This window comes from Carlito syrichta, unplaced genomic scaffold (genome assembly GCF_000164805.1).
Source record: "Carlito syrichta isolate Samal-C Ts95f unplaced genomic scaffold, Tarsius_syrichta-2.0.1 Scaffold128086, whole genome shotgun sequence".
Classification (NCBI taxonomy): Eukaryota; Metazoa; Chordata; class Mammalia; order Primates; family Tarsiidae; genus Carlito; species Carlito syrichta.
Window position 1 is genome coordinate 77,562 of NW_007072182.1, and position 14,374 is coordinate 91,935.

Here is a 14,374-nt window from a genome sequence, read left to right on the forward strand (position 1 = left end):
TAGACTCTCAGCTGGGCTCGGTGGCTCAGCCTGTAATCTCAGCACTTTAGAAGGCAAAGGCAAGTAGATTGCCTGAGCCCACAGGTTCAAGACCAGGCCAGGCAACTTAGTGAGACCACGTCTCTACAATAAATTTAAAAAATCAACTGAGTGTGGTAGCGCATACCTATAGTTCCAGCTACTTGGAAGGCTGAGGTGAAAGGATCGCCAGAGCCCAGGAGGTCGACGCTGGGGTGGCCATGAGTGTGCCACTGTACTCCAGCCTGGGAGATGGAGTGAGACTCCAACTCAAAAAAAAAATGGGGGGGGGGGCGGGAATTGGCAGTTGAGGGAAACTGCTAGGGCAGGGAGGGGCATGCCTCATTAACAGGGGTACCTGCATGATCAATGATTGTATACCTAACCCTGAATTGTATCCCACATCTTTACATTAAAAACTTTTTTAAAAATTAAAAAAAAGGTCTAAATATAAACAAAATGAGAAAATCGAGACCATGGCCAAACAGAGAACATGTCAGACCAAAAAAAGCTGATATGATTGTTAGACTTAATTGTTAACATAATCAGCTAAGTATATACAGTTCATACTAGAATACCTGGCACATGGTGGCTATTGCAAGAAATGTCAGGTGTTGCAGGTATTATTAATTATAGCAATGCAAATTACTAATTTTAAACTCCTTTTAGAATTTTGGGTTTTAAGGGCTAGGAACAGTGGCTCACATCTGTAATCCCAGTGCTTTGGGAGGCCAGGGCAGGAGAATTGTTTGAGTCTGAGAGTTTGAGGCCAGCCTGGGCAGCATAGCAAGTCTCTGTAATAAGTTTATTTTATTAAATAAATAAATTTATTTTTTAAATCAATTTTAAAATTTTTTTCAAAAGAAAAAATAATTTTGGTTATAAATTTTAATATTGTTCACTTTGGGATTGCAGTGAGGAATGAATGAGAGGTCTGCCTGAGATGTTCACTTTTACCTGAAAATTAATCTGTATATCCCTCAATCAGCTTTAATTTAGTTTGTTGGAATAAAAGTTATCAAAACTCCAAAAAATAAAATGAAATATTTCTATGTAAATTAACATGGTATGGAGTTTCTTAACAAGGTTCAGTTAAATTTTGAACTGTTAGCCAAAAGAAATAATTCTGATTTTAGAATATATTGTTAATTCTAACAATTATTTTCTTCTAACAGTTTATTCTAACCATTAATTTTGTAAATTTCTTGTTGTTCGTTTCTTCTAACAATTTTTATTACCAGAATAAGTTTTCACTTGTCACTTTTGGCATAGGACACCATTACTATCATTAGTTTATATGCCATTTCCAAAAACCGAAGTTTGCTGTTTAAAAAAATAATGCTTTCCACAGGCAACTTTTGAAATAACATAGTATTTTCTTTGATCTGATTACCTTATGGTATTCATAACTTCTTTGGCGTTTAGAAGAATGTTACTAATTGAATAAGAACTGTTGAGATAAAAAGTATAATGATTAATTCAGCATAATTATTTTTCAGGAAGCTGAAGAAATGCACATCAAAGCAATTCAGATTAAAGAGCAGCTTCTTGGTCAAGAAGATTATGAAGTAGCTCTTTCAGTGGGACATCTGGCTTCTTTATATAATTATGACATGAATCAGTATGAAAATGCCGAGAAACTTTATTTGCGATCTATAGCAATTGGTATGTTACCTTCAAATTTTCTTTAGTCAATTGATTAGAGATCATCATGTCAGCACGTCTTATATGTTATATAAGGGAAATGTTATTACTAAGACTTAAATGCCTTTGAAGCTGCTAAGGATATTTGGGAGCCACCCATTAATCATCTAGAACATTTTGCTAAAGGTGCTTTTTTGATGCTGAAGTCAGTAGTAAGAGTGTGACAGTAGAGTGTCAAGTATAGGCAAAAGTAATTATTTTAAACTATTTGTGCAATTACTACTCCCACATTTCTCACTTCTTCTGACTTTAACATAGATCAGATTTACCTGTTTTGAACTTGACAAAAATGGAGTCATATAATGTATTATTTTGTGTGTCTGGTTTCTTTAGGTGACCGTTAATTACGAAATATATCATGTTGCCTTTCACTGTCACTTGTTAATTTTCATTGCTGTATGCTAGATTAATATTATTTATTCATTCCATTGTTAATGAGCATCATGGAACATTTGGGTTGTTTCCATTTCAGGGCTAGTACAAAATAAGGTGTTATGGGTATCATCTTATGAAGTGCCTATAAAACTCTTGCCTATTTTTATATTGCCCATTTTCTATTCTCTTGTTCTACTGCTTATTTCCTAATGGTACTTATTTTTATTTTATTTTGGGGTTTCTTTTGGTGCTTTTTAAGGAACAAAAGTTGTCAATTTTATTGTAATCAAATACATCTGATATTTCTTTTGTGAATAACATACTTCTTTTGTGAGAAATCTTTTTCTACCCCAAAGTCATGAAGATATTCTTTTAGGTGGTCTTCTGGAAATTTTGTTTAGCCTTCCACATTTAGATCTACAATCCTGAAAATTGAATTTTATTTATGATATGAGGTCAGGATCAATTTTTTTTATTTTTTCATATGGATATATAGTTGACCTAGGACCCTTTCTTCAAAAGACTGTCCTTTCCCATCTGTTGTGTTATCTTTGTCATAAATCATATATTCATATATATGTGGGTTCCCCATTATCTATAATATATTGACTTACTTGCTCAATTCTCAGATGCTTATAAAGTACTTTTAAAATTGCCAACTCATACTTCTGTGAAAACAAACCTACTAATTAGTTTCATGTTTATTTACAGTTTTCTTTATCTCTAGCCTAAAGGTAGTACATATTCAGGATACTGTGTTCACAGGTTACTTGGGGTTTATTTACACACCCCTCCTTCAGTGTGGTTATATTATTCATTTGAAAAACAATTAGGTTTATTTGTTTATGTTATGTTACATTTTGCCTCCCTCCATCTTTGTTTACTTTGTTAATATTTTAAGTATGGGAAATGTTTTATTTTTTAATTTTAATTTTTAAAGATGTGGGGTACAATTCAGGGTTAGGTATACAAATGTTCATTATGCAGGTACCCTTGTTTATGAGGTGTGTCCCCCCTCTCCTGGCAGTTGGCAGCTTCCCACTACTGCCAATCCCACCCCTCCCCTTCCTCTGGCAGTTTCGCACTACTGCCAATCTCCTTCTTATAGTATTATGATAATTGTTCAAGGTTTACTTATTAGTGAGGGCAATATTAATGTCCTAAACTTGGAACTATATGGAAAGGTATGCTTAGAGACATGTAGTTTTCCCTAAGTTCTACTCAGTTCCCACCCACCTGCTATGGGTAACCAATCTTACTAGTTTCTGATTTGGCCTTTCTTGTGTATCTTCTTGCACAAATGAGAAAATAAGCAAATTTTTAATTTTCCCTTTCTTACACAAAAGATAGCATACTGTAGAGACCCTTTTGTACTTTACTTTTTGTATCTTAACAATATACCCCGTAGCTGGTCTAGAGAGCCAAGAGTTTCTTCCGCAGTTTACAGCCACCCTGTTTAAAGAATTGAACTTGTGTTTGTGTTGTAGAAACTGCTTGTTATTTCATTGTTTGAGCTTTCTTTCTTTCTTTCTTTTATACTTGCAGGGAAGAAACTGTTTGGTGAAGGCTACAGTGGACTAGAATATGATTATCGAGGTCTCATTAAACTTTACAATTCCATTGGAAATTACGAGAAAGTGTTTGAATATCACAATGTTCTGTCTAACTGGAACCGGTTGCGAGATCGGCAGTATTCAGTGACCGATGCTCTTGAAGATGTCAACACCAGCCCCCAGTCCACTGAGGAAGTGGTTCAGTCCTTCCTGATTTCTCAGAATGTTGAGGGACCGAGCTGCTGAGGGAAGACTTCAGTTAACTAATTACCTTTTCCCAGATTCCAGGGAATTCATACTGTGAAATCAAAACCATGTTGTTTTTGGGGGCTGGAATTTGCATTGAAACACTGGTCCAGTCCATTGAAGACCCTATTTTGGGTGATCCCTATCTTGCAGAGTGTCTGTAGGAATAAGCATATATTCAGTTATATTCAGCATGTACCGCATGTGTAAGTAGTCTGGCCCACATTTTCAACCTAGTAGAACAAACAACAGAAAATCTTTTTTTTCTTTTTTAAAAAAATTTCATTTTACAGAAAGCCTGAAAGCATTAAAAGTACCCCCTAAATAAAACTATTTAAGAGTTTAAAAGAGTTGCATTCTTATTATGTAAGGATGATTTTAACAACTCTTTAACATAATTCTTCCATGTGGAGGTATTCAATACTGCAGTGTAAAGAAATTTTATGGGGAAAATCTTTATATGCATTATAGAACAGTTAACACAAGTACTAATACAAGAGGGACATCCTGACTTAAGTTTGGCTCCCTTACCCAGAAAAGTGGATACAACCACCCCAGATCTATATTACGAGGGAAGGACTGTCAGATTCATCTGAAACTGGACCAGTGTTGATCAGTAAGTAATAGAAAATCTGATAGACCAGCAGTTTTAACTTTTTTTTGGTACAACAGTGCAAGATGCTCTGATAGAGTTTGCTAACAGGACCAGGAGGATCTAAAAAGGACCAGCCTAATGTAGAGGTGGTTATTTGGACCAGAGACTCTAGATTATTGTTTTAGATCCTACATATACTATTAACAGTAATAGTATCATTTAGATGTATAATGGAAAGGGATAATGCAAAAATTATATTCATGTAATAGATACCAAATTAGGGAAATTTGGCAATTTTTATGGCAGATCTTTAGTCAGGATACACAGATGGCAATGCCATAAACAAGTCTATAGATATCTACTGCAGCCATCCCCTTCATTTAAAATGTTGCCCTAATAATCAGTGCAATTAACAAGTATATTGGCTAAGAGTCATGAAATAGTTCATGTCCAGATGGGAAATTTTAGGTTATTATATGGTTTGTGGGGAGTAATGGAAATAAATGCCCAAAAATATGTCTTAGAAAATCCATTTTTATGACAAATAGTAGTACAACTGGATTATTACATTTGAAATCCAGGAATCACATGGAAAGATTCCCCTAATGGTATGTCTATTTCACTACCTTTTCTTTCTGTTGGGTTTTGACGTCATTTTTTTTTTTTATTAAAGCAAGTGGGGTTATTTAATGTTGAGGTAATGTTTAAATTTGAGAATTTGTGACATGTAGCCATTCAAGAAAAGATGATCTTTTGCTGTTACCTCAATTCTTACTATAGTGGTTCATTTGATGCTTCTATAGTTAAGAATCTGGGTTCCCCCCTATTTTCAGGGGTTCATGACTTGGCTGTTAAAGATGTTGCTCCTGCTAATGCTTGGAGTGGTTTGTGGGTGAGTGGATGTGTGTTGAATTTTAGTTTTCTTTTAGCATGCATGTTGGGTGGGAAGGAAAAAAATGATCTGTTACACTGAGTACAGAAAAATTAATTGGAATGTTCAAATTTTATTTTAAAACACTTTTTTGAACTTCCCAACTATAACCTTATTTGAAACTATTTGCAGTCTTGTTAGTTCTGAGCCAGTGCGTTTTAAGTCCCCATGAAGAGATTGTCTGGGGGGTGTACCTAGGGAGATAAAGCAAGCAACTATGTGATTTAGAAACCTGGGTTTATTCCTCAAGTTGAATTATTTTCCTTTTAAATTTTGGAAAAAGTCAAATGGCATACCTGTCATTTATGAAGCTGGTCCCCCTCCCAGTTAATTGCAATCTAATGCCAAGTGGCACCTCTTTATTAATTACCAAATAGTCCGTGTGATCAAGGACTAACATTTTTAGTTACTCAGCTCTATCCTTATGGGCCTATATATTTCATACCTCCCAAAGATATTTTCAGGATAGGCTTTGTATACTTTTATTGGTTGTTTAGAATCAAGTGGTATGTTTGTGGTATAGGAATGTCATGGTAAATTGTTCTCAATAAATATTTTGAAACATGTTTTCATATGACGTTTTTTTTTCCCCCAGTCAACCTGTATTTTTTGGTTTTGTGCACATACAGCATTTTCTAGGATGATGTCAAGCAAATGACTTACAGCCTCATCCTTCCTAGCACAGTTTGAACTCAACTTAGCTCACACTCAGTGATAAAGCAACATGATATTTAGAAGCCTAGGATCACAGGGTGATAATGTCAAGTGGCAGCCAGTTTTTTGTTTTAAACATCATTATTGGCCATTTCTCCTTATCACCACTGCTTTAATATAGTTTTCTGTAAATCCACTTTGATTTAATGCGTACACTCTAGCTTCCAAAAACAGATTGCCATTTTTCTGTTAGTGATATGGCTTAATATGCTGTTATTTCTGGTATACCCTAATAGTTTTAAGTGTAAGATATATCCTTTTAGTAGGGATATTTAGGGTAAGTTGGAGATGAATGCCACCATCATTTATTGGGTTAAAATTCTACTGGGTTAAAACCTAAATCAAAGAAAGGAAAGAATAAAATTTATCTCAAAATAACAGCTTGCACAAGTGTTTTACATATGGTGGGGTTGTAAGAAAGCCCTAGTCAACTTAAAGATTTTTCTGGAGCTTCAGCAAAGTAATGTTAAATTAGGGCCCTTTGGTCTTATCCCTCTAACTTTCTTCTTCTCTTCTACCCAGTCTTTTTCCTAAAGTTGGGTGCATCAGGGAGCTCTGTTAACACTAGCCTGTGTTGCTCAGGTGGTCATTCATTCCTGCGATCAGTTTAATAGAACCCACTGGGTTTTTTGGAGCATAATCTTTATGGGTCCTCAAGCTGGCTTTGCCCAAGGAATTGGGACCCTTATTACCATCAAATCTCTGTCTCTGCTTGGTTAAAAATGAACTCCTCATTGCTTTGTAGTAACCTCGGCCCAGGTATTCTTTCATTTGTGAAAATACAGGATTTGAGAAAGACCTTGTTCCTAGCTTGTTAAGAAGCGCTCATAATTTTGTGAAAATTAAGTACGGGGGCTGTGATCATAAAAATAATGAGGGTGCCATTTGGCTGCTCCTTATAGTAGAAATAGAAGGCTGAACAGTAACACATGCCTAAAGGATGATTGAAGCTTTTGACAAAATTTTACAAATGGAAAGAATGATTTGCTAAGTAGCAGGTTTGTTAACTGCCACTTTTTATGTTTTCCCTAGAATTGGTAGCTTTGCTGCTTCCAAATTTCTTTTTTTGGATGGCAAAGTTACTACTGGAAAAATACTAATTTATAAGTACAAAATTTTTAAAGAGTTTTATTTGTGCTTTAAAAATTAACGCATATCTCATCTCTTGACTTTGGAGGTCCTTCGTTGCCAGAAAATTCTCTTTTTGTTAATATGACATTTGGATTAATTGCCAGCTTGAACACCAATCTCAGGAATGTTTTAGGCAGAAAACTGGTTTTACCCTGTTGATAAGAAGGAGTGTGCTTTAGGATTTATTAAATTATACTGTTCTTTAATTGCAATCCTAGGTATCTATAGCATGAGTGGCCTTAGTGAGTTTGTTGAAGTGCACATGTTTTTCAGAAGTAAAATTTAAGATAAAAAAATATATGCTATATATAGATATCTAGAAAACTTGGTTTGTGGTGCACAGTTAAGTGTTGGATCACTAAATAACCATTGCAGGTACTATTTGTGTAACATTACTTATTTCTGTGTATTCCTTTGATGGGAAGATATGTTGCCATGGTGACTAAAACTTATCAATTTAGTTCTACTTTTATGATGTGAATGAATGCTACATTTTGTTAAATATTACCAGGTCAGTACTATTTTTATACTTTATTAAGCAACAGGGGATTTTAGTTTAAAAGGCTCAAAATAAAAAGCTCTTAATGGAACAGTTAAAAGCAAAACACTAACAATCTTCACATTAAAATCCCCATTAATAGTGCCACAGTAATTTCTATAGAAATATCTAAAGTCATTAAATAGGTTTTTGGAGACAGTTCTTCATTGTGTCAGAATGACCTTTCATATCATTCTCACCAACTTGTAGTGCCCACCATTATTTGTAACTATTAAACCATACTAAGTATGTTTGTAACCAGCATTGTGATATATTCTGTACTTGTATTGCTAAAACTGAATTATTGACCTAATAAATATAGTGTTCCTGCATTCATAGTGTATCTGTTTCCAATTTAGTTGTGATTGCTTTTGGTTGGGGATTGGGATTGTTTAAACTTTACAAATTGTTTTTGTTAGAGAACAGTGAGAGAAACTGTTGGAGCTAAAACAAAGAGCTCTTGTTCAAGAAAATTAGGATGTGTGGCAGAGAAGGCACATGGTAACAACATCTGGAGATTGTGCTCATGAAAAGCACTTTGGAAAAGACAAAGCACTACATTAACGCAAGGCGATTTGTGACCAAACCATTCTTTTTAGAGTCTTCTCACTCCACAAGGCTGAAGGTGGATGATCAGAAAACTGGTAAAGTTCTGCTGGAAATAGTGGAGAAAACCCTAGATTTCGATTTCAGTTCCAGCTATCTCCAAACTGTAGGGTTTTGAGTTATGTCATTATGGCCCTCTTTGGATTTTATTTCCTCATGTGAATGAGGGAGGTCAAGTTAGGTCTTTAAAAAGCTCCACCATGAAACAGCATAAATGTTAAGTGCTCAAAAAATCGTTCCAGGAAATAAAGCCATATTTTAAGATTATAAAGAAGATATCTGAGACAAAATTTCACCTTCACTTGGAATGTAGTCAGCAGCAGCTTCGTTGCTTGCCACCTTCAGCAATACCATGTTTTTAACTTTTTTTATCTCCATGACTTTTAACCTGTGAACATGCTATTTCCTCTTCTGTGTGGGATACCATTTCCTGGGTAGTCTTACCTGTCAAGCTCAAAGGTCAGAGGAAACCTTCCCTTAAAGCTTGAGAACTTGAGCTGAAACTTGTTACAAAAGCAGCATTTTATTCAGAGCGTTGTTAAAGCAATTACTGTATGGCTATATAACTTACAGTATTAAGACTTTTCAGCTTGTAAACTTTGCTGATTTTGTGCCTTTATTCAACAAGCATAACAGTTTACCTTGTGACCAACACTGTTATAAGTATGTTAGCAAACCACCCAGTTACTTTAAACACAGTTATTTCTGTAGTTCTAAAATTCAAGACAAACACCCGTTAAGGTGGCTATTAACTAAAAACAACAGAAAATAATGACAAGGATGTGGAGAAATTAGAGCCCCTGCGTACTCACTGTTGGTGAGAATGTGAAATGGTATTTGCTGTGGTCAACATGATGAGTCATCCTATTTTGAGTTGGAGTCTCACTCTTGCCCAGGCTAGAGTGCAGTGGCACGCTCATGGCCACCACAGCCTCGACCTGCTGGGCTTAGGTAACTCTCCTGCCTCAGCCTTCCAAGTAGCTGGAATTACAGGTGAGAACTACCATGCCAGGCTTATTTTTTTACTTATTGTAGAGACAAGATCTCTCCAAGTTGCCCAGGCTGGTCTTTAACCTCTAGGTTCAGGCAGTCCTTTCGCCTTGGTCTCCCAAAGTGCTGGGATTACAGGTTTGAGCCACCATGCCCGGCCTTACCACAATTAAAAAAAAAAAAATTGTGAATAAAGACTTCAATTTGCATAAGCAGTTAAGTATGAGTGCATAAAATTTGAGAAAAAAAAAATGAATGTTTGCTTCCAGAGTGCCTTGATTAAGAGTGATTGATTTCTGAATTAGAGCTATTTGGTGTAACATGGCAAAATTGATTTGCATTTAAATTCTCAGGACAGAATCAGGCTTTTTCACTCTTGCTGGCTGTTTGAATAGTTGGAGTATTTCTCTTTCCTATTACATAATGACTGGCTATTTCTCTCTTTGACGTTAAGAATGATTCAGATGTTAACCTACTGTTTAACTTGACCATGAGATGTTTTTGTTTTATTTTTGTTCCTTGAGACAGAGTGTCATTCTGTTGCCCAAGCTGGTCTCAAATACCTGGGTTCAAGCGATCCTCCTGCCCTCAGCCTTCTGAGAGTAGTTGGGACTGCAGGCATGCACCACTGAGTCTGGTTCATGAGATTTTTAATACCAATGACTTGTTCATTTCTAAAAGTTCTATTTGCTTCTTTTTTGAATCTGTAAACTCTCAACCACATCTTATTTTGTTATGGCAGTTTATTTTTTAGTAAATCCCAACCCTATGTAGACAGACTAGAACAGAAAATTCAGAAATAGACCCCAAATAAATCAAGAATTTAATATATAAAAAGGATGGCATTTCAAATAAGTGCAGAGATGAATTTCTCCCCTATATGGTAGCCTATAAACACACTCCCACATGTGCAAGGACAACTGGTTAGCCATCTGAAGAGATATATATTGAATTCCTACTACACAATTTAAATCAAAATAAGTTTCAGAGAGGTCAGTAATTTAAACACTGGCCAGGCACAATGGCTCATACCTGTAATCCCAGCACTTTGTGAGACCAAGGTGGGAGGATTGCTTGAGTCCAGGAGTGAAAGACAAGCCTGGGCAATATAGCAAGACCTCATCTCTATTTAAAGGAATATATATATCAGTAAAATAAAAATAGATGTAAACACTGCCCTGAAAAGGGCTAGAAGGAAACAAGGGAATTTTAAATATGCTCTGAGGAAGGCCTTTCAAAGTCATAAAAGGCCATAAAGAAAAGACTGGTGGTTTAACTACATAAAAATAGAAAATGTCTGCATGTAAAAACAAAAACATCATAAAGTCAAAAGACAGAAGCACTGTGTATGGAGTCAGGAGGCCTGGCCAGTCTCCACCAGCTGTGCCAGTTCTAAATTCCTGTTTTCTTCTCTGTAATGGGAAGGAGTCTTCCTCACATGTTTGACACAAAAATCCAATGAGAATGAACAAAGCACTTTGCCATCTCCTGAGTTACATGCATTGTGATAGTGTTGTTATAAAGAGGAAACTGGGTGACTCGGGAGACTGGGTGGGAATGGGTCAGGCAGGATTCAGTCATTACGTTTGTGGCTAGGAGCCTCTTCCCTTTATTTCATTTCATTTCATTTTTTTGAGTCAGAGTCTCACTCTGTCGCCCAGGCTGAAGTACAGTGGCATACTCACGGCCACCCCAGAGTTGACGCGTTGGCACAGGTGATCCCTCCGCCTCAGCCTTCCAAGTAGCCGGAACTACAGGCATGCGCGAATTTTTTTGTTGTTGATATATTGTAGAGACAAGGTCTCACTAAGTTGCCCAGGCTGGCCTCGAACCCCTGGGCTCAGGCAGTTCTCTCACCTCAGCCTCCCAAAGTGCTGGGATTACAGGCTTGAACCACTGCGCCCGGCTGCCTCTTCCCTTTAAAACTAGGGAGAGTCACCGGGTGCAGTGGCTCATGCCTGTAGTCCCAGCTACTTGGGAGGCCAAGGTGGGAGGATCACCTAAGTCCAGGAGTTTGAGGCTGCAATGAGCTATGGTTGTACCACTGCACTGCAGCCTGGGAGACAGAGCAAGACCCTAACTCCAAAAATAAATAAAACTTTAGGTAAAGTACCCTTTATTCTCTAGGAAAAGGACCCTTTTTGAGGGCTGCCTGGTCTGGCCATCAGTGAGGCATTTTCTGTAGGGTGAACCTCCCTCTTAAGGCATCATAGGCCAAGGGATAACTTGGGGATATCCACCAAGGCTCCCCACTTCCCAATAGCCTCCCCCAATCACATGTTCCTGGTGTCCCCAAGTCTACCATTATACTTTGGGTAGAAGTACCTTAACTGAGAAAACGCAATCCTAGGAGAAGTAATAACATTTCATCTTGAGGATTATTTTGTGAGAAATGAGTGTGTTGGGCTGGGTGTGGTGGCTCATGCCTGTAATTCACTTTGGGAGGCCAAGGTGGGAGGCTCACTTGAGACCAGATGTTTGAGACTGGGCAGCATAATGAGACCTCATCTCTACAAATAAAAAAATAAAAATAAAAAAGAAATGAATGTATTGGCCGAGAGTAGATGAAACACATCACTGGTATGTAAAAAATGTCCTGGCAGAAATCAGGTCTGCATTCCAGTTCCAGTTTGTCATTGACTTCCTGTACAACCTTGGAGAAGTCACCTTTCTTCTTGGATCTGTGTTTTCCCTCTGACCTGGGAGGTGGTTGGTCAACATCCTCTGTTTCAGTTCATTAAATAAAAGTTTGTTAAGTACCTACTATGTGCTGGGTACTCTTTTTGTTTCAGATACAGCAACAAACAAAACAAAAACCCTGCCCTTCTGGAACTTAATTTTAAGGGAACAAAACAGTCAATAAACAAGAAATATGCTTATTAAATAAATTACGCAGTATTTGAGGGTTATAACTTCTCTGAGAAAACAGAGTAAGCAATGTTCAGAGTGTGTATCTGGGGTGGGGTTACCTTTTAAAGCGAGGCTACACTGAGGAGGTGACATTTGAACAAATGAAGGAGTTAGCCAAGTGAATGTCTTGGGAAGAGTATTCCAGACAGAGGAAACAACCCGTGAAAAGGCCCTGAGACATGCTTGCTTGGCTAGGATGAGAAAAGCAAGGATGAGGACAGAGAGCTTATGAAATGGACAGTGGGGCTAGATCTTAGGGAGCTTTGTGGGCCCTTGCCATGACTTTGTGAAATGAAGAAGGGGTGGAGGGTTTGACCCGATAAATGACATGTGAACTACCTTTTGGGGATTCTAAAAGCCTAATGAATTTGAGGAAGGAGTTAGGAGGGTTCAGAGCCAAGCCTCACTCGTTGCCTGTTTTGCCTTCAGGTCTCCCGACTGTTCTCCAGGCTGATTCAAATCCCCCAACTCCCTTTTAAAAAGTCTTCATCATTTTTGTCCTGATTGGAAGACTAAGGCTGTAGTGTCCCACAATTCCTCTAGGTGGAGGTGCTGCTGTCTTACACACAGGGAACACCTCTCTTGAACTGTTTCCCAGCCAGATTTCACTTGTCAGTAAAATCTCTCAGGAGTAGAAAACTGGAGAGCCCCTCAGCCTCACAGACACCCTCCAGCTGCTTTCCCATCTCTGAAATCCTCCCTGCTTTGACAAAGCAATCAGGCACCAGCCAAGATGGCTGCCCCCAGGCTTGTGTTGTAGTAGGCTCATCTGGCCATTTCTAGGAGGGGATGGCTAGGCGGAAGAGATGGTGCTGTCCCTCCCTCACTCTGTTCCCTATCGATGCTTTCCTGTCCGTGTTCTTCAAGACTGGACTGATACTCATTTTAACATTTAAGGTTATGATGATATTCACTCCTAAATACATACGGAGGGAAGCGAGACGAGTTACACGTATTGTACCCGCTCTAGGGCAGCACTGGGCCCTCCCTGCATGCTGCTGCCTTGGGCCACATCCTGATTACCTGTCTTCTGTGTTTTGGAAAATGATTGGACCTGCTTCTCCTCCTGTAGTTGATTACCATCTACCTGATCTCTCTAGCTAGAGACTATGTACCATCTTTACTTCCTCCTCCTCCCCTTTCTCATCACTCACATCTGTCAGCAAATACTGTCAGTTTTACCTTATATAATCTCATAAATTCACTCTCTCCCTTTTTTGCACACCTTCATTGCCTTGTATGCTCCAGGGGCAGCGAGTTATAAAGGCTGCAAGGGTCATGCAGCTGATCTACCTAGGTGAAGCGGGCCAGTGTGTAAGGCAGTAAGAAGGGGTGGGGACTATGGTGAGCTGGAAAGCGCGTCAGTGAAGTCTTGCAGCTGCTTCTCAGCCCCAGCCAATTGTTATGTGTGAATGCAGGCCCAAGTGTGAGCAGTATTTATGAGAAACCAGAAATCTGTTGTTATTTTCATGTGAAATATACTAAATTTTTGGCTGGGTGCGGTGGCTCATGCTTACAATCCCAGCACTTTGGGAGGCCAAGGTAAGAAGATTGCCCGAGCCCACGGGTTCCAAACCAGACTGGGCAACTTAGTGAGACCTCATTTCTACAATAAATCAAAAAATTAGCCAGGCATGGTGGTGCATGTCTGTAGTTCCAGCTACTTGGAAGGCTGAGGCGGAAAGATCCCCTGAGCCCGGCAGGTCGAGGCTGTGGTGGCCGTGAGTGTGCCACTGCACTTCAGCCTGGGCGACAGAGTGAGAGACTCCAACTCAAAAAGAAAAAAAGAAAGAAATATACCAAATTTTAATATTGGCAGCTAATTAAAAAAACTTTTTTTTTAACACTGGAAAATATCATTTATTTAGAAAGTAAATTAGAGAGAGAGATATTCACCTCCCCAAGGTAGGGGAGGGAACCAAAGCTTAGGAAAAGATGACCTGGCCAGTGCTTAACAAAACAATGGTCTTTTTAATGTTTTAAACAAGTAGAACACCACTAGGGACAAACAAAACATGTTGGTGTCCTGATCTTAGCACCCAGGCTGCCAAGTTTCTGGCTAC

The 14,374-nt window shown here is 38.2% G+C and overlaps 1 protein-coding gene across 1 annotated transcript in view; it reads left to right on the forward strand.

The window, feature by feature from the left end:
- The window catches only part of APPBP2 (amyloid beta precursor protein binding protein 2), a 69,203-nt gene extending 61,066 nt beyond the window's left edge, over positions 1-8,137 (forward strand). The window contains exons 12-13 of the mRNA XM_008048887.2: positions 1,518-1,683; positions 3,643-8,137. Of these exons, the coding sequence (XP_008047078.1) occupies positions 1,518-1,683; positions 3,643-3,896 (420 nt within the window). The 3' untranslated portion in view covers positions 3,897-8,137. The remainder of the gene's footprint in view (positions 1-1,517; positions 1,684-3,642) is intronic.
- Positions 8,138-14,374: the final 6,237 nt, after the last annotated feature.